The sequence below is a fragment of the Anolis carolinensis genome, chromosome 6 (genome assembly GCF_035594765.1).
Source record: "Anolis carolinensis isolate JA03-04 chromosome 6, rAnoCar3.1.pri, whole genome shotgun sequence".
Classification (NCBI taxonomy): Eukaryota; Metazoa; Chordata; class Lepidosauria; order Squamata; family Dactyloidae; genus Anolis; species Anolis carolinensis.
The window spans coordinates 109544154-109560069 of NC_085846.1; the positions used below are offsets into that span (position 1 = coordinate 109544154).

General features: G+C 44.3%; 1 protein-coding gene across 1 annotated transcript in view; it reads left to right on the forward strand.

Annotated features, from left to right (window-relative positions):
* paxip1 (PAX interacting protein 1) overlaps positions 1 to 14912 on the forward strand; it is a 37008-nt gene extending 22096 nt beyond the window's left edge. The window contains exons 13-21 of the mRNA XM_062983930.1: positions 309 to 352; positions 1089 to 1156; positions 1769 to 1871; positions 2130 to 2298; positions 2701 to 2801; positions 9550 to 9684; positions 9781 to 9856; positions 12670 to 12729; positions 13116 to 14912. Of these exons, the coding sequence (XP_062840000.1) occupies positions 309 to 352; positions 1089 to 1156; positions 1769 to 1871; positions 2130 to 2298; positions 2701 to 2801; positions 9550 to 9684; positions 9781 to 9856; positions 12670 to 12729; positions 13116 to 13132 (773 nt within the window). The 3' untranslated portion in view covers positions 13133 to 14912. The remainder of the gene's footprint in view (positions 1 to 308; positions 353 to 1088; positions 1157 to 1768; positions 1872 to 2129; positions 2299 to 2700; positions 2802 to 9549; positions 9685 to 9780; positions 9857 to 12669; positions 12730 to 13115) is intronic.
* The last annotated feature ends 1004 nt before the right edge of the window (positions 14913 to 15916 follow it).

Genomic DNA, 15916 nt, shown 5'->3' on the forward strand with positions numbered 1-15916 from the left:
GGCATCTATAATGCTGCTGCTACTTTGAAATTTAATCTGCTGGATTTGAGATATTGCAGAACATGACTCACCCCCTGATAAAGACCTTTATGACTCAGTGGAACTTACTCTCAGAGTGTTTCAAAATCATGATAATTTTAAATTAGTGGTCATTAAGACTGTTGGAAACTGCCTTTGCAAGAAAAGCTATTCCCCCTAAATATTAGGAAGAGGCATGATCCAGACCCTGATTGGCTGTGGCTCTTTCAGACAGGAATTCTTGGTCTGCTATTCTTATTTGCTTTTTTCTCCCTTTTCATTAATTTCAGATGCTTGGAGAGTGCCGTTAAAGATATCATCAGAAATTTTAATGGTATGTGAGCTTGCTTTTAATCTTTTAGCCCAGGCAGGCCAGTAGGAATTGTGAAAGTTGAAGTCCAAAATACCTGGAGGGCCAAAGTTTGTCCATGCCTGCTTTAACCTAACAAATGTTTCATTTGATAAATGAAACCATGGATGGGGAGTTGTACTGCACACATCAAATGTTTTATATAGCCCTTCAGTTCAAATTGGTTCCAGTGCAATTACAGCAGTATAAAAAGGCACCAGATCCTGTCAGTTGTGATTTAGTCTTTGTCTTCAGTCATAGAGAAAATATAGATGTTCCATGTAACCACATTTCTTGTCGAAATTATACTAAATTCTGTCTTAGCATTAACTGCAGAGTGGGATGTTGTATTTCTGACACATACTTTTGAAAAAGTGCTGAACAGAAATAGAAAATGTAAAAGCATTGGGGAAATTACTGATAAGTTGTGAAATTGGATTTTCTTGGAAAATGTTCAAGTAATTTTGTGGCCAGATTCTTGAAATAATCTCATTGAATTTGACGTGTAGATTGCACTATAAGTGTATGAGTATTTTGAATATCAGAATTAAGTAATTTCTTTCTTTGTTTAAATATTTAATCCTATTGGAATATAGAATAAACAAGTTTGTTTTGTTTTTACACAAGTTTGTTTGATTTTCATGCTACTTGGCAGGGGGTTGGACAGGATGGCCCGTGAGGTCTCTTCCAACTCTATGATTCTATAACTGTTCCATTGTAGGGTGTGAGATTGCCACTTAAACCAAAGCAAAATGAACCAGTCATCCAACCTTCAATCAAGCGACCAAGGTGAGGAAGAGAGAGATATATATATATTATGTCCAGCAGTTCATTTTCTATTTCTTGTGAATAGCATATTGTTTTCAAAATCGGTTAGACTAGTTTTAAGACAAGCAGTTCAACTGATGTTTATCTAGACAGAAGTGCCACTAGGGAGCAAATGAATCACTATTGCATTTTGAGGAGAGGCCTAAAGATAAAAGGTTCATATTTCAATTCGTAAGAAAAAATATTGTTAGTGTAAGTGTAGACTCCGGTAATATGTTTTAAGTCAGAAGGAGAGTGTCACAAAATGCTTTGCCCTGAAAGAGTAAGTTGTTGCAGTATCTTGCTCAAATGGGGTTTATGCCTCATCACCGTAAACTGCATAGAAGTATTGCCATTAATGGACATTCTACACAAAAAAGTGACGTGATATTTATAGTAGCTGAATTGAAACAAAGCAATGAACGCACATTTAGTGAACATATTTATGAGACTTATAGGTTATCTGATACTACTTTTTTCAAAGGTTTACTAAATGATTATCTTTGTTTAGATTTTGCTTTTGCAAATATATAACTACAGTTGTCTTGAATTTAAAATTCAGAAAGTGCTGAACCATATTTTTTCATTTTGTAGAATTGAAGACTTGCCACCGCCTACTAAAAAATTGACACCAGAATTGACCCCAGTAGTGCTCTTCACAGGGTTTGAGCCTAACCAGGTGCATCAGTACATCAAGGTGACTTTCCTTTTTCTCTTAAGTAAAACAAAGCTCTATTATTCTTTGTGTTTACAAACTGCCTTTTAGATCTAAAGGGTGTTCTCATGTCAGAGGGAATATGTTTTTAACCATTTTTAGTCATGATACAGTGGGGTTGTTTATATAATTTCTATATTTCAAATATACAGCAATACAATTATGTATGAGCAAGCCCTTCATTAGTTGATCTCTTATGATGTGGCTTAAAATTCTTTTTTTCCCCCCTCCAATTTTCAGAAACTCTACATTCTTGGAGGTGAAGTGGCAGAGTCAGCTCAGAAATGCACTCATCTAATAGCTAGCAAAGTGACACGGACGGTGAAATTCCTAACAGCAATTTCAGTTGTAAAACACATAGTGACTCCAGACTGGTTAGAAGAGTGTTTCAAATGCCAGACGTTTATAGGTAAGCAGGTGATAGCATTGGTCACCATAAATATGTAAAGGTTCTCTCATTAAGCATAATTGTAAAACCGGTCTCTTTTGTCGGTAAGGGGATAAACAGTATTTCAACATTTTAAAAAATTACACTATGAAAGAGGCTATTTTAAAAATATATGCAAAAATAATTATTCATTCTTTTTATGGGGGAATGTTGTAAAGCAGTATTTTTGATTTTATAATATATGTTACTATTGTTATGACTGATTGCACAAAAGTGGAAAATCACCATGTTACATGTTTTCTCCACCATCATCATCTGACCAAAGGAGCAGGATCCGTTCTAGATGTGATTCTCAGTAATAGATAACCTTTGCATTCCTTTGCATTGTCAGTAATTACGGTTATATTTTCTCCCTTATTTTAGAAGAGCAAAACTACATCCTCAGAGATGCAGAAGCTGAAGTTCTATTCTGTTTCAGCTTAGAAGAATCTCTAAAGAGAGCGCAAGCAGCTCCACTCTTTAAGGTACATCATGTTTTAGTATGATGTACAATATACAGAACGACCCCCTATTTCCCTCTAGGAATTTGCTGGATCCTCTAGGGCAGTGGTTGTCAGCCTGTGGGTGTTTTGGTCTACAACTCCCAGAAATCCCAGCCAGTTTACCAGCTGTTAGGATTTCTGGGAGTTGAAAGCCAAAACATCTGGGGACCCACAGATTGAGAACCAGTGCTCTAGGGTGTGATGACCCATGGGCCTTGTAGTCCTGCTCAGGACATTGTAATTCCTGATGAAGATGAAAACTTGGGTTTTTTACCTTCCCAGTCTGAACTGGATTCCTCTCAGCCAGATCTTTCCCAGGCAGATCTGGGAACCTTGCACCTGCAAGAAAGTTGTCTCCCAGAAGTATGTCAAACAAGCCCAGAGCCTACTTCTCCCGTATTCTTGCGCCGGGAGTTTTGTAAACAACAGAGAAGTTTGGATTCAGCTTCGCGCAGGAGTGCGAGGATTGCAGCTAAGAATGTGGCCAATTAAGACTGCTTCTCGTGAGAATCTTTGGGGAGTCTCACATCTGGTCTCAGAGTTAGCTTTCGGTTCTGATTCCCAGAGAACTGCTTCGGCGGGAAAGCTAGACTCTATTTAGGTGTTTTACCCGCGTAGTAACTTCGCGGAGTCAATTCGTCAGCCTACGGAGCGAGTTGTGTCTGGACAGCGCGCTCCGGTTCAAGCCTCGCTCCTGCTCAAGCCTTGCCTTGCTATCCAGCCTTCGCCTTGCTTCCCAGCCTTTGTTTATCTACGGACCTTGCCTTGTTTCCCAGGATCAATCCTTGCCTTGTTCCACGGATTTATCAAGTTATTCCACGGACCTTGTTCTTGTTCTTAGTTACCTTGTTCCACGTTCAAGCCTTGTTTTAAGTATCAAGTTATTTCCTAGCCTCGCTCAAGTTTCATGGACTAAAGGACCTTGTCATCTCCCCTCACTTTGCTTGGCAAAGTGAGTGTTTCGGTTATTGGATTACAACTTTGGACCTTAATATTTCTTATTGGACATTGCTTTTTTGGACTAATTCTGACCTTTCCTGAAAGGTCTAATTCCGAACTATTTTCTACACTTGTTTTTATTAACTTTATATATTCCTTCAATAAAGATATTAGATAGATTCTGGCCTCTGTGTATGGTTATTGGTGCTCTGCAGCCTGGGTCGTGACAGTTTGACTCCGCCACCCTAAGCACCAATTAACCTCGGCCAGAATGTCTACCGGAGTCGTACCTGGGCCGAGCGGCCAGCCGATTACCTACACCATCGACAAGGAAGAGGTGGACCGAATCCGTGATAAGCTCAATGCACAGGATGGAGAAATAAGGGGTTTGAAGGAACGCGGAGTTCGTCTTCCGGCCATGGCGTTGCCAACCAAGTTTACTGGAGAAGCTTCTAAGGTTCATGTCTTCCGTCGCCAATGTCAAGCTTATCTGGAGGCCCGTGCTGCCGAGTTTCCCCAAGAAGACATCAAAGTGGCATGGGTTTACAGTCTTCTAGACGGGCCAGCGGCCAGCTGGGCGACGGCACTGTTCGACCAAGCCTCTCCACACCTAAGATCAGCGCAACACTTCTTGGACCACCTCAAGGAGACTTGGGGAATCGAGGACAATTTGGAGGCAGCCGGTCACAAACTCCGTCGCCTTTTCCAAGGAGACAGACCTATGTCTCAGTATATAGCCGAGTTCCGAGTGCTGGCCCACAACACCGGCTGGAACGATGTAGCCCTCAGGGGACAATTCCGGGAGGGTCTCAACATTGAAATGCTGGAAGAAATCTCCAAGGTGGATCCTCCCCAGACCCTCGAGGCACTCATTGATCAATGTTTACGGGCTGAAGTCATGATTGCCAACAGAAAACAGTGGGTTCGAGGCCAGGGCAGTAGAGCCGGGGCAAAACCCCCCGCTCCCGCCAGCGTTCAGCCACGTCCGGTGTGGAGACCCCCACCGCCAACCCCATACCCCAGAGGAGGCGAGGAGGTGCCGATGCAGTTGGGCAATGTGCGTCCCAGACTAGATGCCGCCGAGAAGGCCCGTCGTCAACGCTTAAACCTCTGCTGGTACTGCGGGAACGGGGGCCACTTCGCCAGAGAGTGCCCAGCCAAAGGGAAGCCTGCCGCCCGTCTTGCGGCGGCGTCCTCCACGGAGACGAAGGCGTCTGAGCCGACTGGCACACAGCCGGCGGGGGAAGCCAACGACCGGGTGTAGAGAGGCTCGCCAACCCGGTCAAAAAATCCATCCAAGAGCCGCCAACCGGGGTCCTGTTCCTTCTCGTGGTCACATTATGGTCAGCAAAAAGGGGACCCGTCATGATCCACGCCATGATAGACTCTGGAGCTACCAACAATTTCATCGATAGAGAGTATGCCGACTCTCTGGGATTACAATATCATGATTTCAAGAATGCCCGTGTGGTGCAAGCCATAGACGGCCGTCCCCTCAAGACGGGCCCCGTAAGTCAGTGGTCGGAACCCACCAGGATGTGGATAAGGGAACATATGGAAGAGATTTCCTTCTTTGTTACCGAGGTCCCCCATTTCCCTGTGATTTTGGGAATTCCATGGCTGACTCTCCACGACCCTAACATTTCCTGGTCCAACAGAGAACTGCAGTTTGCTTCACCGTACTGCCAAAACCATTGCCTCGTAGCCAAGGTATGCCATGCCACAGACACCGAGCCCATCATCACCTTGCCAAAGAAGTACTCCGAGTATTGGGATGTATTCAATGAGAAAGAAGCCGAAAAATTACCCCCACATAGACCTTATGACTGTGCCATTGACTTGGTGGAGGGGGCCCCGATCCCGCGAGGGCATCTCTACTCCCTGACTGAACCAGAGCAAGAAGCTCTCAGGGAATTCCTAGAGACAAACCTTCGCAAGGGATTCATCAGACCCTCTCAATCCCCAGCCGCCTCCCCAGTGATGTTTGTGAAGAAGAAGTCAGGGGAACTACGCTTGGTGGTGGACTACAGAGCATTGAACAATATCACCAAGCGGAACAGCTATCCCCTGCCCTTAATCTCGGATCTACTGGATCGGCTTCGAGGAGCCAAGGTTTACACCAAGCTGGATCTTCGGGGGGCTTACAACTTAGTTCGCATCAGGGAAGGGGACGAGTGGAAGACCGCCTTCCAGACCAAATTCGGATTATTTGAGTCCCGAGTTATGAATTTCGGTTTATGCGGAGCCCCCGCAACGTTCCAGCATTTTGTCAATGACATTTTTCAGGACTATCTAGACAGGTTCTTGATAATCTACCTGGACGATTTTTTGGTGTTTTCCAGATCACAATCAGAACATGAGAACCACGTCAAAATGGTGTTACAACGATTGCGGGATCATGGACTTTATGCCAAGCTGGAAAAATGCGCTTTTGATCTACAAGAGGTAGATTTCCTTGGTTACCGCATCTCGCCTCTAGGGCTTTCCATGGATCCAGCCAAAGTTTCAGCAGTATTGGAATGGCGGGCGCCAACTAACAAGAAAGAGGTGCAGCGTTTCTTGGGGTTCGCGAACTACTACCGCAAGTTCATTCCAGATTTTGCCCGCTGGTCCGACCCCATCACTAGCTGCATCCGTGGAAAGCAGCCTTTCCGCTGGACTGATCAAGCAGAGAAAGGGTTCCAGCAACTAAAGAAACTATTCACCTCCCAGCCAATTCTACAGCACCCAAATCCTGGAACCCCTTTTGTGGTGCAAGCGGACGCCTCTGATGTGGCAATTGGGGCTGTACTCTTACAACCGGTGGGAGATCACCTCCACCCCTGTGCCTTTTATTCTCGTCAACTAACCACACCAGAGAGGAATTACACCATTTGGGAAAAAGAACTACTGGCCATAAAGGCAGCCTTTGAAACTTGGAGACATTGGCTAGAAGGGGCCAAATTTCCCATTGAAGTCCACACTGATCATCGTAATCTAGAACATCTAAGAACTGCCCGCAAACTAAATCAGAGGCAGCAACGTTGGGCTTTATTCTTTGAACGTTTCAACTTTCAGATCCATTATGTGACCCCAGCCCAAACCAAGCAAGCAGACGCCCTGTCACGTAAACCGGAATACGCTGCAGGACGCAAGGAGACCTTTGAATCCCAACTGCTACAACCTGAGAACTTTGCCACGCTCACGGTGGGGAACACCAAATCCATTCCCATTGGTTCAACTTCCCCTACTCCAGGACCCATCTGTGCTCAAGAAATCAGGGCTAGTCAGCAAGCAGATGCCTGGGCGCAGGACCAACTTCGCCAAGGTCTGCATTTCCCCTTTTCGCTTAAAGATGGGCTGCTCTGCTATAGAAATCATGTTTATATCCCACCCGGACCGGGCAGGGAAAAAGCGCTTCGTCTGTGTCATGACTGCAAACCAGCAGGACACTTCGGACTATTTAAAACTATGCATTTGATCCTAAGGGATTTTTGGTGGCCCAAGATCCGCAAGGATGTGGAAAAATATGTCAACACCTGCCCAGTATGCCAGCGCTCCAAGATACGAAGGGAGAAGCCCTCAGGACTTTTACACCCCCTTCCTACCCCATCTCGCCCATGGGAAATAATTTCCGCGGATTTCATCACTGACCTACCACCTTCCTGTGGATTCACCACGATCTTAGTGGTGGTGGACCTATTCACCAAGTTAGCCCATTTCATTCCCTGCGAAGGCCTCCCCACGGCCAAGGAAACTGCGGATCTATTTCTTCAACATGTTTTCAGACTACATGGATTGCCCAAGAGTTTAGTCACAGACCGTGGATCTCAATTCACCTCTCGTTTTTGGAAGGCACTACAAAAACTATTGGGCATAGACTCTCGCTTATCTTCAGCTCATCATCCCCAAACAGATGGGCAAACGGAGCGCACCAATGCCACTTTGGAGCAGTATCTTCGCTGTTATGTAAACTATCAACAGGACAATTGGGCTTCTCTGTTACCACTGTCTGAGTTTGCCTACAACAATGGAGTTCAAGCTTCTACAAAAGAAACGCCGTTCTTTGCAAACTACGGCTTCCATCCACGTTTCTTCCCCCCTGTCATTGAAACTTCAGAGGTTCCCGCAGCAGAGGATTGGCTGCAGGAACTCACAGCGGTGCAACAACTTTTGCTCCAGCAACTGGACCAAGCCAAGGAGGACTATAAACGCCACGCTGACAAACATCGCCAGCCGGGCCCCGAAATCAAGGTAGGAGATCGGGTTTTCCTGTCCACTCGCTTTCTGCCCTCCCACCGCCCTTGCCGGAAGTTAGATGCCCGTTTCATTGGTCCCTATCCAGTGGTGGCGCAATTAAACCCCGTGACTTTCAAACTCCAACTTCCGCGTTCAATGCGCATTCACCCCGTGTTTCACCGTTCCCTGCTCCTTCCGGCGGATGGTGTGCGACCTGATACAGACCAACCGGCCCCCCCTCCTGTTTTGATGAATGGGGAGGAGGAGTTCGAGGTTGAGGACATTTTGGATTCTCGCTTTCACCGCCGCCGCCTACAATATCTCATTGACTGGGTGGGTTTTGGCCCTGAGGAACGCTCTTGGGAAGACGCCTCCACAGTCCATGCTCCTGATCTAACCCGTCGCTTTCATCAGACCTATCCCACCAAACCACGACCTCGCGCCTCGGGGAGAGGGCCCCAGTTTGGGAGGGGCCTTGAGGAGGGGGATAGTGTGATGACCCATGGGCCTTGTAGTCCTGCTCAGGACATTGTAATTCCTGATGAAGATGAAAACTTGGGTTTTTTACCTTCCCAGTCTGAACTGGATTCCTCTCAGCCAGATCTTTCCCAGGCAGATCTGGGAACCTTGCACCTGCAAGAAAGTTGTCTCCCAGAAGTATGTCAAACAAGCCCAGAGCCTACTTCTCCCGTATTCTTGCGCCGGGAGTTTTGTAAACAACAGAGAAGTTTGGATTCAGCTTCGCGCAGGAGTGCGAGGATTGCAGCTAAGAATGTGGCCAATTAAGACTGCTTCTCGTGAGAATCTTTGGGGAGTCTCACATCTGGTCTCAGAGTTAGCTTTCGGTTCTGATTCCCAGAGAACTGCTTCGGCGGGAAAGCTAGACTCTATTTAGGTGTTTTACCCGCGTAGTAACTTCGCGGAGTCAATTCGTCAGCCTACGGAGCGAGTTGTGTCTGGACAGCGCGCTCCGGTTCAAGCCTCGCTCCTGCTCAAGCCTTGCCTTGCTATCCAGCCTTCGCCTTGCTTCCCAGCCTTTGTTTATCTACGGACCTTGCCTTGTTTCCCAGGATCAATCCTTGCCTTGTTCCACGGATTTATCAAGTTATTCCACGGACCTTGTTCTTGTTCTTAGTTACCTTGTTCCACGTTCAAGCCTTGTTTTAAGTATCAAGTTATTTCCTAGCCTCGCTCAAGTTTCATGGACTAAAGGACCTTGTCATCTCCCCTCACTTTGCTTGGCAAAGTGAGTGTTTCGGTTATTGGATTACAACTTTGGACCTTAATATTTCTTATTGGACATTGCTTTTTTGGACTAATTCTGACCTTTCCTGAAAGGTCTAATTCCGAACTATTTTCTACACTTGTTTTTATTAACTTTATATATTCCTTCAATAAAGATATTAGATAGATTCTGGCCTCTGTGTATGGTTATTGGTGCTCTGCAGCCTGGGTCGTGACATAGGGAGAGACTGGTTGGTGTCATTGGGTTATAAAGTCAAAATAGCAATATTCACTTGCTAATCTCTTTCAGGAAATAAACATCTATGCTTTTCGTTTCTTTCTACTTTAGGGGAAGTATTTCTACATTACACCCGGCATTTGTCCAAGCCTTTCCACCATGAAATCCATTGTGGAATGTGCAGGTGGAAAAGTGTTGTCCAAACAGCCTTCTTTCCGAAAACTTATGGAACATAAACAAAACAAAGTGAGTATAATCTCAACTCATTTTTTCAGAAAAGTATTTCAGATGTGAAAAAAAGTTTTACTTTCAGCTCATGCAGTTTCATTTGTTTCAATTTAGAGCTTGTCAGAAATCATCCTGATTTCATGCGAAAATGATCTCCACTTATGCCGAGAATATTTTGCCAGAAGCATAGGTATGTAGGCATTATCCTTCTATTTATACCATATAGTGTGGCTGTTTGCCTTCAAGTCAATTGTGTGTTTGAGATGAGGGTATTTTCACATATGTTCATGCACGAGGAGGTTCTGAGTGATTTTGTCCAGGGCAATAGACACGATCGCTCCTGAGCGTCCCCTCGCTGCGTGGAGTTGCCCCAGCTCCCTAGTTTACTGGGGAGCTGGCGGAGATGAAACGTGCAAGAAGGAGACTAGAGTGCCGCTGGCGGACAACTCGTGACGTATCTGACCGAGCACGGTCTAGAGCCGCTATTAGGGCCTATTCCGTGGCATTGCGGGCAGCCAGGAAAGTTTTCTCGACTGCCCGCATCGCGTCTGCAACAAATAGATCTTCAGAGTTGTTTCGAGTTGTTGGGGAGCTCCTCCACCCTCCTCAGGTTGGGGGAGCACCCGACATCTCGTCAACTCGGTGTAGCGAGTTTGCTCACCATTTTGCAGACAAAGTCGCTCAGATTCGTTCCGACTTAGACGCCGGCCTTGATGCATTGCCAGGTGAGGTAACCGAGGCATCTGTCTGTTCGATCTTGTGGGATTCGTTTCGGCTTGTGCAGCCTGATGATGTGGACAAGATTCTTGGAGCGGTGAGGGCGACCACCTGTGCCCTTGACCCTTGCCCATCTTGGCTCTTAAAACAAGCCAGTGGAGGGCTAGTTGATTGGTTTGTGAAAATAATCAATGCCTCTTTGGAGCAGGGCATATTTCCATCTGGCCTAAAACAAGCTGTGGTGAGGCCTGTTTTGAAGAAAGCCTCCTTGGATCCGGCTAACCTCAGTAACTACAGACCAATCTCTAACCTTCCATTCTTGGGCAAGGTCTTGGAGCGGGTGGTTGCTTCCCAGCTCCAGGGATTCTTGGAAGATACGGATTTTCTGGACCAATCGCAGTCTGGTTTCAGACCTGGCTACAGTACCGAGACGGCTTTGGTCGCCTTGGTGGATGACCTCCGCAGAGAGCTGGACAGGGGGAGTGTGACCCTGCTGGTTCTCTTGGACATCTCAGCGGCTTTCGATACCATCGACCATGGTATCCTTCTGGGACGTCTCTCCGGGATGGGCCTTGGGGGTACTGTTCTGCAGTGGCTCCAGTCCTTCCTAGAGGGCCGTTCCCAGTTGGTGAAGCTGGGGGACACCTGCTCGGACCCCTGGCCATTGACCTGTGGGGTCCCGCAAGGTTCCATTTTGTCCCCCATGCTTTTTAATATCTACATGAAACCGCTGGGTGAGGTCATCCGGAGTTTTGGAGTGCGGTGTCATCTCTACGTGGATGACACCCAACTCTACTACTCCTTTCCACCTAATTCCAAGGAAGCCCCTCGGATACTGGACCAGTGTCTGGCCGCTGTATTGGCCTGGATGAGGGCGAACAAGCTGAAGCTCAATCCTGACAAGACAGAGGTCCTCCAGGTCAGTCGTACGTCTGATCGGGGTATTGGGTGGCAACCTGTGCTTGACAGGGTTGCACACCCCCTGAAGGCGCAGGTCCGCAGCTTGGGGGTCCTCCTGGACTCTGCGCTGACACTTGAGGCCCAGGTGTCGGCCGTGGCTGGGAGGGCCTTTGCACAACTAAAACTTGTGCGCCAGCTGCGACCATACCTCGAGAAGTCAGATCTGACCATGGTGGTCCATGCCTTAGTTACCTCTAGACTGGATTACTGCAATGCGCTCTACGTGGGGCTGCCTTTGAAGACGGCTCGGAAACTACAACTAGTACAACGATCGGCAGCCAGGTTTCTAACTGGGGCAGATTACAGGGCGCGCTCAACGCCGCTGTTTAAAGAGCTCCACTGGCTGCCATTTATTTTCCGAGCCCAATTCAAGGTGCAGGTTATCACCTACAAAGCCCTTAACGGTTTGGGACCCACCTACCTTCGAGACCGCATTTCCCCCTATGAACCCGCACGACCTCTTCGCTCGTTGGGGGAGGCCCTCCTCTCGCTTCCACCAACTTCGCAGTTGCGGTTGGTGGGGACGAGGGAGAGGGCCTTCGCCGTGGCCCCCTGGCTGTGGAACTCGCTCCCCAGGGAGATTAGGCAGGCCCCTACCCTACTCTCTTTCAGGAGGAGCCTGAAAACTTGGCTATTCCAGAAGGCCTTCGTTGACTGATCCTTGTGGGATCATGTTATTTACCTATTAAGCAGTAGACCCTCTGGATTGTTTTTAGGATTCATTCAGCACTTTAAGTATTACACCTGCTGTATAATTATCCCTCCCTGATAACTTGATATTGCTTTGCACCTTGGCCTGGATCTTTTGACCCAAATCGGGATTTTAATATTATTGTGTATATTGACTTTTATTACTGTTTTTAATCATGTTGAAGTTTTACTGCTCGGTTTAATGTTTTATCTGATTTGTGCTGTCGTGTCTGGGCATGGCCCCATGTAAGCCGCCCCGAGTCCCTCCGGGGAGATGGGGCGGGATATAAGAATAAAATTATTATTATTATTATTATTATTATTATTATTATTATTATTATTATTATTTTGAAGACAAATGTTCCTCTCAAATGATACTTTTAAAATAACAACAACAACACCTGAATGTGCAGGTGCTCACATACATTATTCTGAGTAAAATAGCCAATCAGGATACATTGTCCTTTCACTTGGCAACGCATGGACCTAGGCTTTCCCAGCTAAGGCAGTTCAAGTATAACACTCATGAGATGCAGGCTCATCCAAATCAAGAGCTGATATGAATTCATCATGGAGCATTCTTTTGTATTGATGCACTGATGTATATATCTATGGTTCTTCTTTCTCTGTTTGCAGATGTTCATAACGCAGAGTTTGTTCTGACAGGCGTTCTTACCCAAACACTGGATTATGAATCATATCCTTTCAAATGCTGAAAAAATATGGCAGTGATTTCAGTAAAAGCTGCCGTCTTTTGATTTATCTAAGAAGCAAAAGATTTTTGGATATTTTGGAATAGTATTTTATTGTCTAAAGCAAGTATGGGCAAACTTGGGCCCTCTAGGTGTTTTGGACTTCAACTCCCACCATTCCCAACAGCCTCAGGCCCCTTCCTTTTCCCCCTCAGCCGCTTAAGCGGCTGAGGGGGAAAAGGAAAGGGCCTGAGGCTGTTAGGAATGGTGGGAGTTGAAATCCAAAATACCTAGAGGGCCCAAGTTTGCCCATGCCTGGTCTAAGTGTATTGAAATTGATTGTCGAGCCTGTATACATCTCAACATTGTTTCTTTCCTTAATAAAGTCTACATATAAAATCATTTGACTAGGAAGAAAGATGCCTTAAAGCTTCGACATTCTTAAAGCCTTCCCTCAAGCTTTTCCAGCCTATAGATGGATCAATCAGTATTTCCTCGTGTCCTCATTTTACACTTAACAGGTTTTTTTTTGTTGGAAGGGCAGTGAACTGGTTACGGCAGGAGAGCAAACATTTACTGCATCTGTTTAAGATGTGCAACCTTTTATTATTAAAACATAATTAACTATGTTTTTGTATTATACTACAAACTAGAGAGAGCCTAGTTTTTATATTGCAAATTAGTTTTCTTGATTTTTTTTAGGTTTTAACAATCAGTGGTATGTAACCAAAATCAAATTTGAAATGTAAAGAGAAAAGGGCTTTGTGGTATGTTTTAAATTATGAAGGTAAATATTTTGTACTTTATTTTATTACAGTGTTTCTTTTATATTGATGCTATCCCAGTTTTTAAATAAACATACTTTTAAAATATTTTTTTCTTTAAAATTTACTAGTGGTTCTTTAAAATATATATATATATATTGTGCAATTGTGGCACTCTCTGGTAAGAGTAAATTACTCTAAATGACTCTAGTTATTCTTTCAAATGCTGTAATATATTCTTCCACTTATTTTACCAGGTGTGTTTTAATATTGAAAGCCAAGTATTTTACGCAGAATTTATTGTTACTGTTATGTGTGTTTCTACTGAAGTTAGCCTGAACTCACTCTTACTCAGCTGTGATAAGTTTTCTTGTAATTTTTATGAAATAAATATGCAAAAAAAGGAATTGATGGATGCAGTTATTTCATCCAAAGTGTTTTGCTCTTGGAAATGCTACTGTATGTAGGTAATTATAAATTGAATGTGAGTTATCTTTAAAAATAATCAAAGTCTTTTGAGCAGGAACAAGTTTGGAGTAATATGCAGCCTGTTGGTTATATATGGTTCTTCTGTATTAGGGACAAATGCTTGTCTGAAATCCAAAGTTTGGTTCTTTTGAAAATACTGTTTAAGTTTGCAGCCAACATAAAAATGCAAGACAAATTTAATAGGATTCTTTCTCTGACTAAATCTGGGAGGAAATCTTATTTAGCATTATTGGTGGGGGGAGGGGGGTTCAGTAATTTGGGCTTTGCATTACCAGTGAGTTGTTGCTAATTTACAAAGCCTGAAATAACTGAAGCATTTATTTCACTTGTCAATATGCCTCCTTTGTATTTTCTGAAACCGAAGGGCCATGTATGGAAACAGCTGTATTTAATTGAAACTGAGAAGCTGCAGGTTTACTTTGTGTTACGTTTAGATCATTTGTTCTACATTTGTGATAACAATGTATTAACTGCTTACCACTAAAGTTTTTATCTCCTGCTTGAGATACTGACGATATATGCTTAAGCAAACTTCACTTTGATCTTGCATACTTTTTAAAGAGCACTACTGTTGGTAAGCTTTGGCAACTATATTGGTGAATATTTCAATGAGCAATTGGTCTTGGGACGTATTTTGGCTGCTTTATTTACACTGGTAAATGGCACACCCAACTGTAGAAAAATACAAAAGGTCCACTACCACAGCAGTATCAATAGCATGCAGGTAATAGTAATCTCTATATGCAAAACTTTTAAAAAGCACCATATTTTCTTACATGATTCTCCATGATGGTTGCTTGCTTCTAAGCTGGAAACTTCATGTCTCATATAGTTTATTTTTGCCTGCAGAAATCTCTTCCATGTTTGTGTTCTGTATGCATTTCAGTATTTTATGTATGTTCATGCTGCTTATAAAAGAACTGTGAACAAGGTATGTATCCATGTCATCTTTCATCTTCAGAAAGCTTGCGGACATGCCCAGTGTTCAGCATTTAGCAAGAACAGCCTTATAATCCTTCCCTCCTAAGAAATGATGTTATAGTGCAGGAATGGGCAAAATTCAGCCCTTCAGGTGTTTTGGACTTTAACTCCCACAATTCCTAACCGTCGATAGACGGTTATGAATTGTGGAAATTTGAAGTCCAAAACACCATGAGGCCCAAGTTTGCCCATCCGTGACCTATAGAATTCTTTCAGTTGTTCCTTATCTTTCCCATGCTTACTGTAATACATGAGACAAATAGATTTTCATAGAACATACTTGACAGAGAAGTGGTTTAAAAAATTAGATCAGTAGTAAATGAATCTGTCCTTAATTCTACCTCCTATTTCCCACTTAACGATAGTTTTGCATGCCACTGTGGCCCATTAATGCTCATTTCAAATGCTTATCAACTCACTGATCAAGCTTCGAATATTCTTTTTGAAGCGCAAGCGGTCTCGTCTGCATCCCAGTCAGATCTCTATTGTGTCTTTCCAGTTCTAAAATGTCACATTAAAAAGCAAAGGTTAAGCTCATAGAAAGCTCTCTTATACCCAGACCAGCAGTCAGTCTAGTTTAGTACTATTTATCTTGACTGGCTGATGCTTCTCATGACCTTGGCGTATCTTTTTCAGTCCTAAGTGAAGAAACTGGGGGTTAAATGTGAGGATTTTTAAAGGCAACACATGCTCTGTCACTGAATTATAGCTTCTTCTCTTTCATAAAATCAGTTTCCTGAATGCAAACACTCTTTTCTGTTATAATATAATCATATAATATAATACCATCACAGTACAAGGCATTCAAGTAAAAGAACAACAAAATAATTCCCTTCCTTCGGGCTTAGAATATAATTAAGCCGTGGCACAAAAGGAAAAGGGGATGATGGCCGGGTGGGAGGAGGTGAAGTGCAGCAGATAACGGCCTCGCCGTTGCCTTCTTTCCCTCTGAGGCCA